At 52.8% G+C, this 23,047-nt stretch overlaps 1 protein-coding gene and 1 long non-coding RNA gene across 2 annotated transcripts in view; both read right to left on the bottom strand.

The window, feature by feature from the left end:
- LOC134947887 (uncharacterized) overlaps positions 1 to 10,880 on the bottom strand; it is a 162,275-nt gene extending 151,395 nt beyond the window's left edge. Inside the window, exon 1 of the long non-coding RNA XR_010182834.1 lies at positions 10,676 to 10,880. This is a non-coding gene — a long non-coding RNA (uncharacterized LOC134947887). The remainder of the gene's footprint in view (positions 1 to 10,675) is intronic.
- Positions 10,881 to 17,212: 6,332 nt separating this feature from the next.
- On the bottom strand, positions 17,213 to 19,072 carry LOC134949900 (jerky protein homolog). Its single transcript, XM_063938593.1, has one exon. The coding sequence runs from the start codon at positions 19,070 to 19,072 to the stop codon at positions 17,213 to 17,215; it is 1,860 nt and encodes a 619-aa protein (XP_063794663.1).
- Between the last annotated feature and the right edge of the window lie 3,975 nt (positions 19,073 to 23,047).

Here is a 23,047-nt window from a genome sequence, read left to right as displayed (position 1 = left end):
GGCCCGACTAGAGGCGACGTTTCTCATCTATCGGGTGCCCGACGACCTGCAGGTGCCCCTCGCCCTAAATTCTCTGGAAGGCGAGGCTCGTCGGACGATTCTTTTACGACCCGACGATGAACGCGAGGAACTGGAGGAGATCTATAGTATCCTGGGGGATATCTATGGGGACACCTCCTCGTCGGGGACCCTCCGGCAGCGTCTGTTTGGCCGGTTCCAGAGGGAGGACGAGTCCATTCCCCAGTATGCCAACGCCCTCCAGGAGATGATGGGAGAAGTACGTCGGAAAGACCCCGATGGGCTTGGGGCACTCACCAACACCAGTCAGATATTGCGAGATCAGTTCGCCATGGGACTCAGGAACGTGCCCCTGAGGCAGGTGATGCTGGATAAGATATCCCAGGATGACACCCTGACCTTCCATCAGGTGGAAATCGACGCCATAGCCAGGGACCGCAATGCCAATTACGGGCCACACGCTGTCTTTCCCCAGTGGGTGCAGCCGATCTCCGCGCCCGTGGCTAGCAGGGAGACCAACCCATTAGAGACCTGTGTGCAAGACCTGAAAGAGGCCTTTCTCCGGGTGACCAAAGAGATGAGGGAAGAGGTCTCCCAGCTGAGGGAGGAGGTGTACCGGCGTGACCAGCGAGGCACGGAGTCCCGTGAGCGGGACACCAGGCGGCCCCGTGGACGAAGCACGGGACCCGACGGCCGTCCGGGAGAGGGCCGAGGCCCTCGTTGCTACCGCTGCCATCGGTACGGGCATATTGCACGGACCTGTACCGAAGCAATCCCAGAGGCGCCGTTAAACTGACCTCCCTCGCGGTAACGGGACCACCCGTGGGGGAGAGCGATGAGGGGAGATCAGCCATTAACGAACAGGCTGAATTGGTAGGAGAGTGTCCCGTGGTAGTCAGCCGCCTCGGTGGGAAAGACCAGTCCTGCCTGTTGGATACCGGCTCTCAAGTATCCACCATTTCCGAGGCCTGTTTCCTTGAACACTACGCCCACCTCAAAAGTGAGGTGTCAGAGAGCTTCATTACCCTCACGGCAGCTAATAACCTACCCATCCCCATGGTGGGGGTGGTGTGGATGGAAATGGTGGTTTGTGGCCGAGAGTTGGGTAGGAAGGGGCTGCTGGTAGTCAGCAGCCCGGGGCTGAGCCATGGCCCAGTGATCCTCGGGATGAATGTACTCCGACATCTCGACCAGCTCTTGTTCCAGGAAAATGGGCCACACTATTGGAAGAATCTGGGAGTCCGGCGCCCCGTCCAGCAGGCTCTCCAACAAGTGGGGCGACGGGGGACCAGGGCCCTAGGGGCAATCGATGAGCACCTGGGTCTTTTGAAGGTCGGTCACCACCAGCGCCTGGAGTTGCCACCTCGCCAAGAGGTCCTGATCCCTCTGGAAGTACGGACTCATCAGAGCCTAAATGGCATGGAGGTGATGATAGAGCCCACTGATGTGCTGAGGGTAGGGTCTGGAGTGATGGTGGCACGTACCGTGTCGGTGGTGACCGGGGGGAAGGTCTCCGTCCGCCTTTGTAATCTCACCGATCAGCTTTGCCGAGTCCCGGCTGGGACAGTCATTGCTCAGGTGGTGGCGATTCACGAGGATAGCATTCAGGGTATGCGAAAACTCTCCCTACAGCCGGAAGCTTCCGAGGCATGGGCATTGTCTGTTCAAGTGGAGGAGCAGGAGGGGGCCTGCCCTGAGTGGAACGGTACAATAATCCGCACGCAGATGGACGTGTCGCTAGATGAGTGCGCGGCCGGGGATGTAGCCAAGCTGGACCAGATGCTCTGGAATCGTCAGAAGGTGTTCTCCCGGCATGAAGAGGATTTCGGGTATACGGAGGACCTACAGCATGAGATCCGTACCGGAGACGCCCCCCGGTTCGGGAGCGGTATCGGCCGATACCGCCCCGGTTGTACCAAGAAGTAAAGAGCATGTTGCGTCAGATGCTGGACAACCACGTGATCCAGGAGAGCAAGAGTCCATGGGCTGCACCCATTGTCCTAGTCCGGAAGAAGGACGGGACTATCCGGTTCTGTGTGGATTACCGGAAGTTGAATAGTTGCACCGTCCGGGACTCTTACCCTCTCCCTAGGATTGAGGAGTCCCTAGCTGCACTGGGCAATGCTAAATTCTTTTCGACCCTGGACCTGGCCAGTGGGTACTGGCAAGTGCCGGTAGCTCCCCAGGATAGGGAGAAGACCGCATTCGTTACTCCCATGGGGTTGTTCGAATTTTGCCGCATGCCGTTCGGGTTGAACAATGCGCCCGCCACATTCCAGCGGATGATGGAGAGGTGCTTGGGAGACTTGAATTTTGAGGCCTTGCTGATTTACCTGGACGACATCATCGTGTTCGCCGCGACCTTGGAGGAACACTTTGCTCGACTCGACATGGTTCTTCAACGGTTGGAGGAGTACGGCCTGAAGCTCAAGCCCCGGAAGTGCCACCTGTTGAAATCCAGTTTGGAGTACCTCGGGCACGTGGTGTCACGCGATGGGGTGTACCCAACCCCCAGCAAGGTGGTGGCCGTCCAGAAATGGAAGGTGCCCACCACTGTCACGGAATTGCGGGCATTCCTGGGTTTGGTGGGGTACTACCGACGCTTCATCAAGGATTTCGCCCGGATTGCGGAACCCCTACATGCCTTGTTTCGAGGGATTGCGACCACGAAGAAAGCTGCCCTGGAGACTTGGGGAGAAGCGCAGAACCTGGCCTTTGACCGACTGAAGGCAAGTCTCACGGAGGCTCCGGTGTTGGGGTACGCAGATTTTGAGAAGCCCTTCGTTCTATACACGGACGGAAGTCTGCAGGGGTTGGGCGCGGTCTTGGCTCAGGTTCAGGATGGGCAGGAGCGGGTGATTGCTTACGGCAGTCGTAGCCTGCGAGAGACCGAAAGGAACCCAGACAACTACAGTTCCTTCAAGTTGGAATTGCTGGCGGTGGTGTGGGCCGTGACCGAGAAATTTGCGGAGTACTTGACCGCCGCTCACGTGGATATTTTTACAGACAACAACCCCCTGGCGTACCTGGAGACCACCAAGTTAGGCGCCTTGGAGCAACGGTGGGTGGCCAGGTTGGCCAAGTTCTCCTACAAGATTCGCTATCGGTCGGGGAAAAGTAATACCAACGCGGATGCCCTGTCTCGCTTTCCAGTGGAAACCCCCGAACCTGGTGGAGAAGAAGATGACTGCGGAGAAGAAATGCCGGATCTCACTCGTGTGCGGCAGCCCGTGGGCGGAGAGTTGTGTCGACAGAACGCCCAGGCTGCCTTACTTAGGTACACGGAGACTGACTGGGCACAGGAACAGCAGGCCGACGAAGGTTTGGACCTCATTCGACAGTGGGTACAGAGGGGTCAGATGCCATCTCGCCGGGAGCAGGATGGGCTGACCGGGTTCTGTAGGAAGGTGGTGCGTCGTTGGGACCAATTGCGGGTCTGCGCTGGTACCCTACGGAGACGATGCTACTTGGAACAGGAAATGCGTACTGTTGAGCAGGTGGTCGTGCCAGAAGGCCGGGTGCGGTCAGTGGTGGAGGAGGCGCACGAGCAGGGGGCCCATTTGGGACCCTATAAAACATACCATTGGTTGAGACGCCAATATTTCGCCCCCGGCTGCAAGCGGTCGTGGACCAGGTATGTCGCGAGTGCAGGAGGTGTGCGGTAGTTAAGCCGCAGGAACAGCATGTGCCCATCCAGACGATCCGGACCAGTCGGCTGCTGGAGATGCTGATGATCGACTATGTGTTGATCGGGGAGTCAGTAAGTGGACACCAGTATGCCCTGGTAATGACTGACCACTTCACTAAATTCACGGTAGTGGTCCCCACCCGAAACAAGACTGCAGAGTCAGCAACACGAGCGATCGTCGAACATTTCATTCGGCAGTACGGTTGCCCCGAGCGGATCCATTCGGATCAAGGGGCCTGTTTCCAGGGGCAGCTGATGGAACGCCTCTGCCAGCTTTATGGCGTTCAAAAGTCCCGCACAACACCTTACCACCCGCAGGGGAATGGCGCCTGCGAGAGGTTTAACCGGACTCTGCTGCAGATGCTCCGCGTGTTGGAGCGAGCTGAGAAGCAGCGATGGCCCGAACATGTTCAGGAACTGGTCTGGACTTATAACAACAGAGTCCATCACACCACGGGATTTTCCCCCTTTTTTTTGCTGTTCGGTCGACCAGGACGGGAGGCACACGACTTGCAACTGTCCGGGACTGAGGAGGGAACGCCCCTCGCCCCTGCCGAATGGGTCGAGGACCACCGCCTGCGGCTGAAGGCGGCACACGAGTTGGCTGGGAGGCTGATCGCAGACCACCAGCATCCACCCGTGAGGTCCCACGAGCCTGGACCGCTGGCCGTGGGACAGCGAGTGTTGGTGCGAGAGGTTCGCCCGGGGGGGAAATTGTCTGAACGGTGGGAAGTTACCCCATACCTTGTTCGCCGTCGCTTGGCCCCAGGTGGGCCAGTGTATCAAGTGGAGTCTACCGATGGGACGGGACGCCTGCGCACGTTACATCGGAGTAAGCTGCGACCTTGTCCGTTCCTGGATCCGGTGAGCGAGGCTGAGCCCCCTGAAGCGGAGGACGGGGTGGGGGCCCCTGCCTGGGAAGCTCCGACCCCTCTGCCAGACGAGGAATGGTGGTCGCCGGTCGAGGAGAATCAGCCGGAGGGGGCATCGGAGACTCAACCCCCAGCCGATGTAGTTGCCTCCCCCCTACCAAGACGCTCTCTGCGTTTGAATAGGGGAGTCCCAGGCCCTCGCTACGCGGATCCGAACTTTGTGTGGTCGGATTCTTGCTTTGTGGGGACCACAAAGGACAAAGGGGGGGGGAAATGAGAAGGGTGGTGCCCCCTTCTCCCCCACGTCGCGTCGGGCAACGGAGCGACGGGCGGCGGCGCGGCGGGCAGGTCCCAGTCTGGAGGGGCTTGCATCCGAAAGGATTCAAGCCCCTCCCATCACCGCGGCGCATTTCAAACGGCGCGCCAAGCGCGAGCCAATCAGGGCTCGCACCTTGGCCGCCAATCAGAGCTTGCCGCGGCGAGCCAATCGGGGCTCGCCGCGTCATAGCTCCGCCCGCTCCCGGCGCCATATAAGAGGCGCTGCGGAGCGGGAGCAGTCAGTCGGGCGGCGGACGGCAGCGAAAGAAGAGCTCCAGCGGAAGAAGACGACGGCCGAGCAGCGGGAGAAGACGTCGGCGGAGCAGCAGAAGAAGACGTCGGCGGAGCAGGAGAAGACATCGGCAGTGCGGGAGAAGACGTCGGCGGAGCCAAGCAAGAAGGCAGAAGACGGCGACCAGCGGCGGATGTCCGGCGGAGAGTGCTGCAGCGTGTGGAGAGCAAAAGAGCTAACGAAGCTCCCCGCTGCAGCCTCTCCCTCCGCGACAGGTAGGCGGCCTTGGGCCACCTCCACTTATTTATAACCCTCCCTAGAGCACCAGGGACAGGCACTAGGCCTGCGGGGAGAGTCATGCCCTGTCGGCCTGTGCACCCAGTAGGCAGGCCCCGGCCTGTGCCCACTCCAGGCCTCCGGCCTGTGCCCACTCCAGGCCTCCGGCCTGTGCCCACACCAGGCCTCCGGCCTGTGCCCAATCCAGGCCTCCGGCCTGTGCCCAATCCAGGCCTCCGGCCTGTGCCCACACCAGGCCTCCGGCCTGAGCCCACACCAGGCCTCCGCCCTGTGCCCACACCAGGCCTCCGGCCTGCGCCCACACCAGGCCTCCGGCCTGCGCCCACACCAGGCCTCCGGCCTGCGTCCACACCAGGCCTCCGGCCTGCGTCCACACCAGGCCCCTGCCTGCGCCCCTCACTCAGGCCCCTGCCTGCGCCCCTCACTCAGGCCCCCTGCCTGCGCCCCTCACTCAGGCTCCTGCCTGCGCCCCTCATTCAGGCTCCTGCCCGCGCCCCTCCGGCTGGAAGTGGGTTGTGCAGCAGCTCTTCTGGGATCAGTGGCTGTTGTTAGAAGCCGACCGGCCCCACGCGGTGTATGGCCCAGGGGATTGGAAGTGTGGAGTAACGTTCCCGTCCCACACGTCGCCATCCCCCGGCCGTCGGGAGTGGGCCACCGTCTGCTTCAGACCCCCGTCCTTCATTGTGAGCCAAAGGCACCGGCCGGTGTCCAACATCTGGAAGGTAGGACTGGTAAATCGGGGTATACTGTTGGGCCGAGAAATTGTTCCACTGACTTGCCGGGTAGTGAACGTGATTAATTAGTCCGGTCTCTGTTTGATTGGGATAGAACCAGTAGCCTCCAGTTGTTTAAGTTAGTTTGTTTAGGCAGGCGTAGTTGGCTGTATCGTTGTTAGCCGTAGAGTAGCCTGCAGGTAGGGAGGCTGTTCTTCTTGCCCCAACAGGAGCGGAGAGGTGCGACAATCAAGGTGACCCGCAAGTTGGAAGTGAGTATCACCCTGTGCTGTCTGTCTGTCATTCCCCTCCCTGTATACCGGTCGGGAGGGTTTGCTCGCGGACGCGAGGACCCCCCTCTCACCACACAACGTGCGAGAGTGCGAGTGTGTGAGAATTGGGTAGCTGAGGCCTATTGGCCAGTGATGACCTTCCGCCCAGCCGGTGAAGGTCGCGGCTACCCTTGACGTGTCCCGTACTCTAGGCGGAGGTCGGGCGTACGTCTCAACCGGCATATCCCTCTCTTTCCAGACCCCCGTCGTCCGCGGTGAGGTGGTGTTCGCGTTGGTGCCTGGTCCGGAGAGCGGAGTCCCTACGCATCTGGATATCGTCCGTGACGGCGTTGCACAGGTGGGTGAAGTGACGACACCTGCACAGCGGCAGGCAGTACATCCTTGTTAGGCCTGCCACAGATGCACGTTGCCCCCAGCAGTGTCAGATGCACGTTGCCCCCAGCAGTGTCAGATAATACACGTTGCCCCCAGCAGTGTCAGATAATACACGTTGCCCCAGCAGTGCCAGATACACGTTGCCCCCAGCAGTGTCAGATACACGTTGCCCCCAGCAGTGTCAGATACACGTTGCCCCCAGCAGTGTCAGATAATACACGTTGCCCCCAGCAGTGTCAGATAATACACGTTGCCCCCAGCAGTGTCAGGTAATACACGTTGCCCCCAGCAGTGTCAGATAATACACGTTGCCCCCAGCAGTGTCAGATAATACACGTTGCCCCTAGCAGTGTCAGATAATACACGTTGCCAGTGTCAGATACACGTTGCCCCCAGCAGTGCCAGATACACGTTGCCCCCAGCAGTGTCAGATGCACGTTGCCCCCAGCAGTGTCAGATGCACGTTGCCCCCAGCAGTTTCAGATGCACGTTGCCCCCAGCAGTGCCAGATGCACGTTGCCCCCAGCAGTGCCAGATGCACGTTGCCCCCAGCAGTGTCAGATAATACACGTTGCCCCAGCAGTGACAGATACACGTTGCCCCCAGCAGTGTCAGATACACGTTGCCCCCAGCAGTGTCAGATACACGTTGCCCCCAGCAGTGTCAGATAATACACGTTGCCCCCAGCAGTGTCAGATAATACACGTTGCCCCCAGCAGTGTCAGATAATACACGTTGCCCCCAGCAGTGTCAGATAATACACGTTGCCCTCAGCAGTGTCAGATAATACACGTTGCCCCCAGCAGTGCCAGATACACGTTGCCCCAGCAGTGTCAGATACACGTTGCCCCAGCAGTGTCAGATACACGTTGCCCCTGCAGTGTCAGTGTCAGATACACGTTGCCCCCAGCAGTGTCAGATAATACACGTTGTCCCCAGCAGTGTCAGATACACGTTGCCCCCAGCAGTGTCAGATAATACACGTTGCCCCCAGCAGTGTCAGATAATACACGTTGCCCCCAGCAGTGTCAGATAATACACGTTGCCCCCAGCAGTGTCAGATAATACACATTGCCAGTGTCAGATGCACGTTGCCCCCAGCAGTGTCAGATGCACGTTGCCCCCAGCAGTGTCAGATGCACGTTGCCCCCAGCAGTGTCAGATGCACGTTGCCCCCAGCAGTGTCAGATAATACACGTTGCCCCCAGCAGTGTCAGATAATACACGTTGCCCCAGCAGTGCCAGATACACGTTGCCCCCAGCAGTGTCAGATACACGTTGCCCCCAGCAGTGTCAGATACACGTTGCCCCCAGCAGTGTCAGATAATACACGTTGCCCCCAGCAGTGTCAGATAATACACGTTGCCCCCAGCAGTGTCAGGTAATACACGTTGCCCCCAGCAGTGTCAGATAATACACGTTGCCCCCAGCAGTGTCAGATAATACACGTTGCCCCCAGCACTGCCAGATACACGTTGCCCCCAGCAGTGTCAGATACACGTTGCCCCAGCAGTGCCAGATACACGTTGCCCCAGCAGTGTCAGATACACGTTGCCCCAGCAGTGTCAGATACACGTTGCCCCAGCAGTGCCAGATACACGTTGCCCCCAGCAGTGTCAGATAATACACGTTGTCCCCAGCAGTGTCAGATACACGTTGCCCCCAGCAGTGTCAGATAATACACGTTGCCCCCAGCAGTGTCAGATAATACACGTTGCCCCTAGCAGTGTCAGATAATACACGTTGCCAGTGTCAGATACACGTTGCCCCCAGCAGTGCCAGATACACGTTGCCCCCAGCAGTGTCAGATGCACGTTGCCCCCAGCAGTGTCAGATGCACGTTGCCCCCAGCAGTTTCAGATGCACGTTGCCCCCAGCAGTGCCAGATGCACGTTGCCCCCAGCAGTGCCAGATGCACGTTGCCCCCAGCAGTGTCAGATAATACACGTTGCCCCAGCAGTGCCAGATACACGTTGCCCCCAGCAGTGTCAGATACACGTTGCCCCCAGCAGTGTCAGATACACGTTGCCCCCAGCAGTGTCAGATAATACACGTTGCCCCCAGCAGTGTCAGATAATACACGTTGCCCCCAGCAGTGTCAGATAATACACGTTGCCCCCAGCAGTGTCAGATAATACACGTTGCCCCCAGCAGTGTCAGATAATACACGTTGCCCCCAGCAGTGTCAGATAATACACGTTGCCCCCAGCAGTGTCAGATAATACACGTTGCCCCCAGCAGTGCCAGATACACGTTGCCCCAGCAGTGCCAGATACACGTTGCCCCAGCAGTGTCAGATACAGGTTGCCCCAGCAGTGTCAGATACACGTTGCCCCTGCAGTGTCAGTGTCAGATACACGTTGCCCCCAGCAGTGTCAGATAATACACGTTGTCCCCAGCAGTGTCAGATACACGTTGCCCCCAGCAGTGTCAGATAATACACGTTGCCCCCAGCAGTGTCAGATAATACACGTTGCCCCCAGCAGTGTCAGATAATACACGTTGCCAGTGTCAGATACACGTTGCCCCCAGCAGTGTCAGATGCACGTTGCCCCCAGCAGTTTCAGATGCACGTTGCCCCCAGCAGTGCCAGATGCACGTTGCCCCCAGCAGTGCCAGATGCACGTTGCCCCCAGCAGTGTCAGATAATACACGTTGCCCCAGCAGTGCCAGATACACGTTGCCCCCAGCAGTGTCAGATACACCTTGCCCCCAGCAGTGTCAGATACACCTTGCCCCCAGCAGTGTCAGATAATACACGTTGCCCCCAGCAGTGTCAGATAATACACGTTGCCCCCAGCAGTGTCAGATAATACACGTTGCCCCCAGCAGTGTCAGATAATACACGTTGCCCCCAGCAGTGTCAGATAATACACGTTGCCCCCAGCAGTGTCAGATAATACACGTTGCCCCCAGCAGTGCCAGATACACGTTGCCCCAGCAGTGTCAGATACACGTTGCCCCAGCAGTGTCAGATACACGTTGCCCCTGCAGTGTCAGTGTCAGATACACGTTGCCCCCAGCAGTGTCAGATAATACACGTTGTCCCCAGCAGTGTCAGATACACGTTGCCCCCAGCAGTGTCAGATAATACACGTTGCCCCCAGCAGTGTCAGATAATACACGTTGCCCCCAGCAGTGTCAGATAATACACGTTGCCAGTGTCAGATACACGTTGCCCCCAGCAGTGTCAGATACACGTTGCCCCAGCAGTGCCAGATACACGTTGCCCCAGCAGTGTCAGATACACGTTGCCCCAGCAGTGCCAGATACACGTTGCCCCAGCAGTGTCAGATACACGTTGCCCCAGCAGTGTCAGATACACGTTGCCCCAGCAGTGTCAGATACACGTTGCCCCAGCAGTGCCAGATACACGTTGCCCCAGCAGTGTCAGATACACGTTGCCCCAGCAGTGCCAGATACACGTTGCCCCAGCAGTGTCAGATACACGTTGCCCCAGCAGTGCCAGATACACGTTGCCCCAGAGTGTACCGGTTAGGAATTTCTTACCGGTACACCATACCGCCATACTTGCAGCACTCGTATCTATAGAACCACCCTGCTCAGTACACATTACATTATACACAGCTCCCCATTATTACACCCAGTACCACATTACAGTAAACACAGCATACAGTACATAGCCCCCTTCCCCATATTACACAGATCCCCTCACCCATATTACATTATACCCAGCATACAGTACACTACACAGCCCCCCCCCCCCCATATAGACCCAGCACCACATTATACTGAATTATACACACCCCTCCCACCCCCATATTGCACTCAGTACTAGATTACATCATATTATACACACATTATATAACACACAGCCTCCATTCCCCCACGTTACCTCCAGCACCCACCTGGGTATGTTGCCCCTTCCAGTAAAGGCTGGGAGCTGATCCTGGGACAGTGAGGGGAGACAGCCTAGTGCAGACACTCCAGTGAGAGGCGAGGAGCAGGAGCCAGGAGGAGGAAGCTGCTGCTGTGCTGATCCATGCTGCAGCCCCGAGTGTGGTGGGAGGGGCCAGCCACAGGAAAGCAGAAGCAGAGCCCTGCTGCAGTGTGCCTCTGCTACACAGTACACACAACCATGCTGTGGCCAGCCAGGCAGTCTCCCGTGCTGGCCCCGCCCCCCGACCTCTCCGGACTTGCGCATGCGCAGTCCATATTTTCAGCCTCGGACCTGTAAAAACCGGGAGGGCTGTCAAGGTATGCGGGGCAGCGGGAGGCTCAACTAAAAATCGGGAGCCTCCCGCTGAATGCGGGAGGGTAGGTAAGCCTGCGCAGCGCCCATTACACAGTACATAATCAAATGAGCAAACAAGAAAACAGTCTTGTGTGCGGCATGGTCAGGCGCCCGGATAGGTAAGACACGCAAACTACCACTAAACAGTAACACCAGGACAGTTCTGACAGTGACTCTGATGCATGCACAGTACAAAAAGAACCACTCAATTGCGCAAACATCATTATACTGTAGCATCCACCTCTGATCAGTCCCTGAGTGCCTTGGGCACCCTCTTTATTTAGAGAGTGTGTTTAGTGTCCCCCACCCTTCGGCACCACTGACTTCCTAACCTAGAGAAGGAATTGCTATCCATACAGTATATCTAGAGCAGAGAAGGTTAGAATTACCCCCAGCATTGCGACCTGCACTGGAGCGGGAAACTCAGTTGTTACTTAAAATTACATAGTTGTTATCTGGGGTGCTGCAGGGTGTATACCCCCCTAGCTGCCTGTGGGAGCTGCAACATCTGCCATGACATTGTACTACAGGCCGATAAGAGCTGTCCTTTGCGATGCCAGCTGCTGCTGAAGGAAGGAGGCCGCTTACCCGCACTGTGACTCCGGGGAAAGGAGGGACAGAGACGCCGGCTCCACCCTCTGCTTTCACCACAGGCTCCACCATCCAGTGCAGCCTGGGGCCAGAGGAGGAGTGGCCTGTACACGACGCTGATTCTGCATGAAGATTGGCTGTCCGGTGGGGCCAAAGGAGGACAGCGGCTGGCGCAGGACATCCCACCAACTGTGCCCGGAGCTGAACGCCTCCCTGTGGACGGAGCTACAGACAGAGGCCTCCTCCGCCCAGAGGTACACAGAAGAGGGTGGGGGGGGGGGGGTTGGGGATCTGATTGGATCACTCAGAATGGTTGCGGAAGGAAGCCCATAGGCTTTTTATAGGATAACGTCAGCAAAAGTTGGCATTACCCTCTGCACCCAAAACCCGGATGCCAGGCAGTACTACTGAGAGGGTATATACACTGGTACAAGTCTCTCAGTCACTCACTGCTGAAGGGTACCTACACTGTGGGTCGCCCCCTGGGCACTCACTGCTAGGGGGATACCTACACTGTGCACTCCCTACTTCTGGGTACCTACACTGGGAGCATCTTCCTGGTCACTCAATGCTGAGGTGGTACCTACACTGACAACAGGGGATGTAGTTAATATACCTGCTGTCTGGATCCCGGGAATTCATGATCCCGACGCTGGAATCCCGACAGCCAGTAAAATGTTGGTGGTCAGAATACCAACTGCTTCCCGTTATTCCCACTCGAGTGGTGGGTCCGCGCCACTACCCGAGGGAGAATAGAACCCATGGCGAGTGAAGCTAGCCACCATGCCAGAAACGTGGCGAGTGCAGCAAGCCCGCAAGGGAAATCAATGTCAGTATTGTGGTTTGCGAGCTGGGATATCATACTGAACCCGACAACACACCCCGTCTCCCCGGCCACTCACTGCTGAGGGGCTGTCACGATCCAGGTAATTCTTTATCAGTATTTACCTTCCAAATGCCTCCTGACTCTGCTTAATCAGTCAGCCAATCCCTGCTTCCCAGCTGGTATAAATATCCTGTTCCTGGGCTGGAAAGTTGTCAGTGCTTCAATTGTCATCCTAGTGATTGCAGTCTCTCCTGATTGTGGTGATCGCCGTCTGCAAGCTCCACTAGAGCCTGGCACCAATTCCTATCCTCATGGTGCAGCCTGACTCCGCAGTATCCCATTATTGCATCCTGTGTCTGACAGATTACTACAACACCGGCTTCCAGCATTCCAGCTTCCAGCGGTGCCCTGTCTCAATATTCCAGTAATCTGCGCTCTCAAGCATCTCCTGTATGTGCTCCTAAGCATCTCCTATATATGCTCCTAAGCATCTCCTGTATATGCTCCTAAGCATCTCCTGTATATGCTCCTAAGCATCTCATGTATATGCTCTCAAGCATCACCCGTATATTCCTCGCATTCAAGCTACATTAGTGCATTCCTGCACTACCAACTCAGCTCTACTATTGGACCAGTCCCATCTGGCACAACGCGGCAGTTCAGTCATCAGCTTCTGTTTTCCATCAGCTACCCAGTGCATCGTGTTGGTAAGGACATTTCATCTCCAAGTCCTTCAAGACTGTGTTTAATTATACCACACCTAGAGACTGCCTATATGCACTCCTGGGAACTGTGACTTATACGCTGTTCTTATTATTGCTATCTGCCGACATATGCTTGTGAGCTGAGTTTCGATAAAACCTTTGAACTTTCCTTTGTTGTCATGGTCACGCCTTCGGGCTTTGGTGCTGCAGGTCCATATGTATGTCTAGGAGTCCTATCTCACCACCCAAGTTCACATACACCTCAGCCCCTACAACTGAGGCTTCCCACAGCCAACACCAGCCCTCAGTTGTGACAGTAAGTACTGACCTAATGGATCCGGCCGGAGACCAGGCCCAAGCGACCAGGCCGATGCAAGAACTTGCAGCCCGCCTTGAACATCAGGAGGCTAGACAGGGCCATGTGATTCGCTGTCTCCAGGACCTCTCCTCTCGGCTGGATGGGATACAAACAACCCTCCGTGGTCCAGGGGCGTCCAGTGTGCCGACTGCAGTATCTTTGGTGGTATCCCCACCCACCATTCCCGTTTCTGCTCCTTGTCTCCATTTACCGACACCTGCCAAGTTTGATGGTTCCCCAAAAGCCTGTTGGGGTTTCCTAAATCAGTGTGAGATACATTTCGAGTTACAGCATGGCAGTTTCCCAACTGACCGCACCAAGGTTGCTTACATCATCTCCCTCCTCAGTGGCTCCGCCCTCGATTGGACATCACCTCTATGGGAGCAGTCAGATGCCCTACTCTCTTCATATGCAGACTTCGTGACAACCTTCAGGCGCATCTTTGACGAACCAGGTCGTGTGACCTCAGCCTCCTCTGATATCCCCCGGCTACGTCAGGGGACATGAACAGTCGGTCAATATCTGGTACAGTACCAGATCCTAGCGTCCGAACTTTCCTGGAATGATGACGCTCTTTACTCAGCCCAAGGAGGGGCGTTCATTTCTGCAACCCCAGGAGGGGTATCCAATGTTCAAGTTCTAGTAGGGGCACATGAGTCTTCTCAAAAAGGAGTTTATGATCTGTCAACCCCAAAAGGGGTGCTGGAGATAACAACCCTGAGAGAGGTGTCTGATTCGTCAACCCCAGGAGGGGTCACCAAAGTTTCAGCCCCAAGGGAAGTATCCAGAGCCAAGTTCCAAAATGGAAATTTTTGTGCTACAGATGCAGTTATGAACTCCTGTTTGCCGTCTTCAGAGAGCACCACCCTGTTGGCATCCAGCATGGACCAGGTCCAGGATGGTCTAACTGAACACTAGGATACTCATTCTGGTTCTAACCGGATTCTGACTCCTTCAGTTCCAGCTGATTCAACGGTCTCCAGACTCAATCCGGTTCCATCCGTCTGTCTGAAGATTCCTTCGGTTCCAGACGATTCCAATATCTCTGGACCCAATCCGGTTCCATCCGTAGGTCCAAAGACTCCTTCAGTTCCAGCTGATTTAACCGTCAATCCGAAGACTCCTCCGGTCCCAGCCGGTTCAAGCTTTTCCGGACCCAATCCGGTCCCATCTGTCTGTCCGGATTAGCCTCCTTCGGTTCCAGCTGATTCCTGCACCTTCGAATCTAATCCGGTCCTATCCGTCGGTCCAAAGTCTCCGCCAGTCTCAGCCAGTTCAAGTTTGTCTGAACTCAATCTGGTCTCGTCCATAAGTCCGGTACAGTCTCCTCTGGTTCCAGCCAGTTCAAGTTCATCAGGATTCAATCTAGATCCTTCCGTTTGTTCAGGTAAAGAACTTATAAGAAGTGTCCTGGGGCCACTCCTAAAAGGGGGGGGGAGGGGGGTGCTGTCACGATCCAGGTAATTCTTTATCAGTATTTACCTTCCAAATGCCTCCTGGGACTGTCCCAGCGTTCCAAGCCTGGATTCCATCTGCACTGTCTGTGTGCGGCACGCTGCATCTTATTGTCTCAAATCTCTTTACTGTGATTCTGGCAGCTTCATGGTTAAAACTCACATGCAAGTTACAAACAGTCTTTCCCTCCAAGTTCAAACATGGGCGCAGCCATGTTTGTTTTCATCACATGTTACTTTTCAGCCTATCTGCTGCACTCTAGTTTCTGCCTAATTATCCAGCAGCTGCACTCTAGACTCTGCTTAATCAGTCAGCCAATCCCTGCTTCCCAGCTGGTATAAATATCCTGTTCCTGGGCTGGAAAGTTGTCAGTGCTTCAATTGTCATCCTAGTGATAGCAGTCTCTCCTGATTGTGGTGATCGCCGTCTGCAAGCGCCACTAGAGACTAGCACCAATTCCTATCCTCATGGTGCAGCCTGCCTACGCAGTAACCCATTATTGCATCCTGTGTCTGACAGATTACTACAACACCGGCTTCCAGCATTCCAGCTTCCAGCGGTGCCCTGTCTCAATATTCCAGTAATCTGCGCTCTCAAGCATCTCCTGAATATGCTCCTAAGCATCTCATGTATATGCTCCTAAGCATCTCCTGTATATGCTCTCAAGCATCACCCGTATATTCCTCGCACTCAAGTTACATTAGTGCATTCCTGCACTACCAACTCAGCTCTACCATTGGACCAGTCCCATCTGGCACAACGCGGCAGTTCAGTCATCAGCTTCTGTTTTCCATCAGCTACCCAGTGCATCGTGTTGGTAAGGGCATTTCATCTCCAAGTCCTTCAAGACTGTGTTTAATTATACCACACCTAGAGACTGCCTATATGCACTCCTGGGAACTGTGACTTATACGCTGTTCTTATTATTGCTAACTGCCGACATATGCTTGTGAGCTGAGTTTCAATAAAACCTTTGAACTTTCCTTTGTTGTCGTGGTCACGCCTTCGGGCTTTGGTGCTGCAGGTCCATATGTATGTCTAGGAGTCCTATCTCACCACCCAAGTTCACATACATCTCAGCCCCTACAACTGAGGCTTCCCACAGCCGACACCAGCCCTCAGTTGTGACAGGGGCTACCTACATTGTGGATCGCCCCCTTGGGCACTCACTGCTAGCGGGATACCTACACTGGGACTAGCTTCCTGTACACTCCTCACTGTGTGGTACCTAAATTGGGGCCAGCTCCCTGTGCACTGGCTACTGTTGGGGTACCTACATTGGGGGCAGTATCCTGGGAATTCAATGCAGAGGGGGCATCTGCAGTGGAGCCAGCACCCTGGGCACTGAGGGAATAGGACATACACTCACCAGGAATTCTCAGAGTGCAGATATATATATATATATATACAGGTACACCACCGATTTTCCGGCATCCTCGGTTCCAGTGCCGTGCCGGATTATCGATTTTGCCGGATTAACGGTGGAAACTAATTTTGCACCTTCAGAACATTTCTAAAGCAATAAATAGTCAAATATATGCTACAGTATAATATTAATGAATGAATAAACACAGTAGTGTATGCAAAACTGTTTATAAGCAAAACAGGTATCAGGTTCGTTTTGAACAACCATTAACAGTAAGTGAAACAGTAACTACAAGGAAAGTACTAAACCTCATGCAAAATGACACTAACTCTTACCCTCCCACAGCCCAACTCCCACTACAACCTACCCTATACCTTCCACAGCCCAACTCTAAACCTTCCACAGCCCAACAACCTACCCTATACCTTCCACAGCCCAATTCTAAACCTTCCACAGCCCAACTCTAAACCTTCCACAGCCCAACTCCTATTACAACCTACCCTATAACTTCCACAGCCCAACAACCTACCCTATACCTTCCACAGCCCAACTCTAAACCTTCCACAGCCCAACTCTAAACCTTCCACAGCCCAACTCTAAACCTTCCACAGCCCAACTCCTATTACAACCTACCCTATAACTTCCACAGCCCAACAACCTATCCTATACCTTCCACAGCCCAACAACCTACCCTATACCTTCCACAGCCCAACTCTAAACCTTCCACAGCCCAACTCTAAACCTTCCACAGCCCAACTCTAAATCTTCCACAGCCCAACTCCTATTACAACCTACCCTATAACTTCCACAGCCCAACTCTAAACCTCCCACAGTCCAACTCCCACTACAACCTAATCATCAGCTTGGTCTTGAAGAAGTATTTCAGGTGGGACAGTTGCATCTAGGATGTCTGGGGAACAGGGACCTGATCTAGAACTTGGAGGAATTGGAGATGCTAGAGAACAGGTACTGCTCTTAGGCACATTCTTGCATAGCTTCTTAAACATGACATCAAGGCGAGGTTGTTTCATAAGTTTTGACCTTTCCCTGTACAGTTTTTCTTTCATCAAGTGAAAATGCATTAGCTCTTGTTCTGTCACAAAGTTACGTTGTTCTAGTCCTTTGATTAGCTCACTTGTCATCTCAATCAGCTTGTCAATACCAGTGGGGATTTCAATAACATTTTCGTCTTCACTGTCACCATCGTCACTTTCAGTGATTTTTGCAGGATTCAAAACCATATCTATAATTTCAGAGTCAGTACAGTGACGCACAACAGGTGTTTCAACGTCAACCTCCATCCACTCTGCCAGATTTTCTTCGTTCAGCCTACTTGATAGGTTGTTGGCAGCAGTTGCAGTACAAGTTTTTGCATATTCAAGTAACTCAAGAACACATTCATCATCATTTGCTACACGAAATCCTGTGAAGGCAATACTGGGATCTTCATCAGGTGCATTTTCAAACACCATGGCAGGCCACAACTTATGCCAACCATTCTTTAGTGTTAACGAATTTACATTCTCCCAGGCACTAGCAACAAACCAAAGTACATCTTTCATGTTAAAGTCTTTGATAAACGACTCAATAGGCTTGCCTGAATTCACCACATCTAGTATGCGTTTCATGAAAAGTGTACGATACTTGGCCTTCATAGAGCGCAATATTCCTTGATCTTGTGGTTGGATAAGAGATGTACAGTTTGGTGGTAAGTATGCTGTAAACACGTTATACTTGCGCAGCAGTTCAGCTCTAGGGTGAGCTGAACAGTTGTCCAGAATAAGAAGGATTTTGCAGTCCTCTGGTAAGCCTACAGATGTGCAGTGTGCTCTGGCTTCTGCCACAAAATACTTTGCAAACCACTCTAGCATTAACTCGGTGGTAATCCATCCATTTTTATTTGCACGATAAATTACAGGATACACTTTAACACCTTTAAAAGCCCTAGGGCATTTACTTTTTCCGATCACTAGTGGTTTGCATCGGTGAGTTCCGGCAGCATTGGAGCAACCTAGGACAGTAACTCTGTCCTTAGATTGTTTAACCCCTGTGGGGGCTTCTTCATCCTCCATTGATAAAGTTTTCCTAGGGGTACATCGCCAATACAGTGCAGTTTCATCGGCATTATAAACTTGCTGGGGGGTGAGGTTTTCATCAGCCACAAGCTTTGCAAACTCATCCACATAGTCATCAGCTGCTTCATGGTTTGCAGACCGTTTTTCACCACACACTTTGCGCATCGAAATTCCATGACGTGTCTTAAACCTATGCAGCCATCCTTCACTGTAATCACACTCATAGTCAAGTTTTAGTGCTGTATGATACAACTTAGCTTGTTCCTGTACCATGATGCCTGACAAGTCTACACCATCACTCCGACGTTGTCGAAACCATTCCAACAACACTCGATCAAGCTCAGTGCTTTTACCAGATTTCATAGTTTTCCTAATGCTCATTTGCTTCTTAGATTGACTTTCTGCAAAGAACTGTAATATTTTCTCCCTGTGTTTTTTTATGTCATACACTGTTGAGGAACCGAGACCGTATGTATCACACAGCTTCTTCACTGAAACACCGCGGTCGAGTTTTTGTAATATCTCAACTTTTGCCTGCACCGATATAGACTTGTGTTTACGCTTTATACCTGTACCATCACTGTTCTTGGAAGGCATAGCAGCACTACTGTCACTTGAACTGTCTGCGGACGCCATAACAGCCCCACTGATGCTTGCTGTGTCACCTGCAGTGTCCGTGGAAGCTGTACCCACTGACACTTGTGCGCGCTGTGTGCTCCGCCCATGTGCGGTACTTGCTGTGACCTTGGACGCCATAACAGCCCCACTGATGCTTGCTGTGTCACCTGCAGTGTCCGTGGAAGCTGTACTCACTGACACTTGTGTGCGCTGTGTCTTCCGCCCATGTGCGGTACTTGCTGTGACATTGGACGCCATAACAGCCCCACTGATGCTTGCTGTGTCACCTGCAGTGTCCGTGGAAGCTGTACCCACTGACACTTGCGCGTATTGCGTGTTACGCCCATGCGCAGAAAATGTTCCGGATTAAAGGATGTCTCTAACCCCCTTTAATCCGGACAAATCAAAATTGTCCGGATTAAAAGAGGTTCCGGATCATCGGTTGCCGGAAAATCGGTGGTGTACCTGTATATATATATATATACTGTAAATAATATTTTGATGCTGCCCAGTTACATAACCAGAAGCAGATTGGCCAAATGGCTCACCGGGAAGAGGGGTGGCGGGAGGCCCCCTCTCACCCGCTGCTCTACTTAGCAGAGCAAGCTGTGAATAGATGCAATGCACATGCATGTGACATCTGTTTACTGGAGAGAGGAACTGGGGACATGCCAAAGGAGCTCCGGGAGTACTGACTGCCAGTGTGGTGACAATGGGGGGAGTCTCTTGCTAGTATGGCATTTCACACAAGGTCATGCAGACTTTTTGGGGGGGCGTGCCAGTCTCCACTACTATAAGTTGGGAGGTATACTCTATGGCATCCACTAGATGCTGTCGTTACTAGGAATAATGGTCTACTAACCTCACCAATGTCTGCTTTCAGCCATGCCTTTCAGAAGTTTTCCCAGGGCCACTTTAAATTCCCAATCCGCCCCTGGAAGCTGGTGATGGCCGCACAGAAGCGGGGAGCTGAGTGGCCGATGGAGCTGAGAGGATACTCAACTCACTTAACATCACTTAAGTTCCAGGCTCCGATTTTTAAAGCTTGTAGTAGGGTGAAGGACTCTCTCTGTTGATGACACCCAATGCAATCAGCAACATTTCTATTGTTGTAAATTGTATTAAGCACACAATTCATAGACAGAAAATGCCTCCTGAAGCTCAGAATCATATTCAGAATACAAATCTACGTTCATGGTTGCCATCTATTAATGAATATTTACAAGTTCAAGGAGAATACAATATTCATCGACGGCCATGAAAATACTCTAAATGCCACGCGTTTCACTGAATAAAGGGAAGCAGGAAGGAGGTGGGTGAAAGAGGGAGGGGGAAAGAACAAAAATCAATTTGGTATTTTTTTTTTCAGGCATCAATTATTCAAACCCCTTGACTTCCATGTTGTTATTGTAAATGACCTCTTAAATTACAAACAATCTGTTTCATCCATTCTTCTAAATGGGAAGTTAAGGCCAGTGCGTGTAGAATCAATACAAATGACGCCTACTTACTATTTCTGTGAGATTTCTCTTCCTGTGGCAGGCTTGTGGGGACAGCAAGCGACAGCAGAAGGTGCGAGTTTGGCCATTTAAGGACATCATTGTATGGCATCGGAGCGGTTCATTATTGTATGGCATCGGAGCTGCTCTTCTATGTGTACTGCTTAATATTTGTGTGTCTTTGTATATCTTTCTGGTTCCCTTTGTTACTATTATTATTAGAATTATTATTACTACTACTGTTGCTGATTTGTAAGTCATGACAGTCCAGGGGAAAACAAGAATGTTCTTGCAGCACAGCATGTATGTAATTAGGGACATACATAAAACAAGGCACTGTAGTTAAAATAAATGCAGCTGATAAAACAGAGGATTTTCCAAGCTAGTAGAATGCCCAGGGCTCCAGGTCCTTCTTACTATTTGATCCGTGAGATCATACTGAGATCAAGCAAGCCAACTATTTGGCATTCAGTATACAGTGGGTGCCCCTCCTGATGACTATATCACATTAGGTTGCACTTGCACTGTGCAATTTTCACTGAGTAAAATACTTTTGCTTTCTAGCTGAGTGCTGTTCTTTTTTTTTTTTGCTGGGAGGCATTTCATTTGCCGGAAGTTGGGATCCCGGCTGTTAGGATTCCGATGCCGGAATACCGACCGTCGACCGAATCCCCACTTGGGTGGAGGTCCATGATTCTGCACTTGTCTTACAGCATGTGTATATTCTCCAAATCTGCAGCCAAAACACCATATATCCCTCGTAATATATATACCGCACCATATTTATTGTGAATTAATGGGATTGGGTAAAAACCAGACAAGGCCAGATCCCCGAACGACAGACCGTATTGAACCCCCACACTAATCTTGGCCACTTTTTGGAAAAAGTTCTGCAGGTTCCCATCTGGGGGGTGTCTGCCTGGGGGGTTTATGTGACAGCAGTCATCGGGGAGAATGGTGGGAGAGATTACAGCTGTTCTGCATGATCCAGGAATGTTTTTTATAAAACCCGGAACAACCTAGACCATACAGATGCTGTAATCTCTCTCTCCCAGTGTTCTGCAATGGCCGCTGACATACACACCCCACTGGGCTGGAGACCCCACAAACCGGGACGTATGGGGATGTGCAATACTATCTCCAAAATTGCTGGGATTGGTGCAGGGATCTAGTCTGGTGTAGAGATGTGCACTTGAAATTTTTCGGGTTTTGTGTTTTGGTTTTGGGTTCGGTTCCGCGGCCGTGTTTTGGGTTCGACCGCGTTTTGGCAAAACCTCACCGAATTTTTTTTGTCGGATTCGGGTGTGTTTTGGATTCGGGTGTTTTTTTCAAAAAACACTAAAAAACAGCTTAAATCATAGAATTTGGGGGTCATTTTGATCCCAAAGTATTATTAACCTCAAAAACCATAATTTCCACTCATTTTCAGTCTATTCTGAACACCTCACACCTCACAATATTATTTTTAGTCCTAAAATTTGCACCGTGGTCGCTGGATGACTAAGCTAAGCGACCCTAGTGGCCGACACAAACACCTGGCCCATCTAGGAGTGGCACTGCAGTGTCACGCAGGATGGCCCTTCAAAAAAATAGTCCCCAAACAGCACATGACGCAAAGAAAAATGAAAGAAAAAAGAGGTGCAAGATGGAATTGTCCTTGGGCCCTCCCACCCACCCTTATGTTGTATAAACAGGACATGCACACTTTAACCAACCCATCATTTCAGTGACAGGGTCTGCCACACGACTGTGACTGAAATGACGGGTTGGTTTGGACCCCCACCAAAAAAGAAGCAATTAATCTCTCCTTGCACAAACTGGCTCTACAGAGGCAAGATGTCCACCTCATCATCATCCTCCGATATATCACCGTGTACATCCCCCTCCTCACAGATTATCAATTCGTCCCCACTGGAATCCACCATCTCAGCTCCCTGTGTACTTTGTGGAGGCAATTGCTGCTGGTCAATGTCTCCACGGAGGAATTGATTATAATTCATTTTAATGAACATCATCTTCTCCACATTTTCTGGAAGTAACCTCGTACGCCGATTGCTGACAAGGTGAGCGGCGGCACTAAACACTCTTTCGGAGTACACACTTGTGGGAGGGCAACTTAGGTAGAATAAAGCCAGTTTCTGCAAGGGCCTCCAAATTGCCTCTTTTTCCTGCCAGTATAAGTACGGACTGTCTGACGTGCCTACTTGGATGCGGTCACTCATATAATCCTCCACCATTCTTTCAATGGGGAGAGAATCATATGCAGTGCCAGTAGACGACATGTCCGACTCCGTAATCGTTGTCAGGTCCTTCAGTCCGGACCAGATGTCAGCATCAGCAGTCGCTCCAGACTGCCCTGCATCACCGCCAGCGGGTGGGCTCGGAATTCTGAGCCTTTTCCTCGCACCCCCAGTTGCGGGAGAATGTGAAGGAGGAGACGTTGACAGGTCGCGTTCCGCTTGACTTGACAATTTTCTCACCAGCAGGTCTTTGA

This window comes from Pseudophryne corroboree, chromosome 8 (genome assembly GCF_028390025.1).
Source record: "Pseudophryne corroboree isolate aPseCor3 chromosome 8, aPseCor3.hap2, whole genome shotgun sequence".
NCBI classification, from domain to species: domain Eukaryota; kingdom Metazoa; phylum Chordata; class Amphibia; order Anura; family Myobatrachidae; genus Pseudophryne; species Pseudophryne corroboree.
The sequence above is the reverse complement of the archived record's forward strand: the minus strand, read 5'-3'. Positions and strand labels throughout refer to the sequence as shown.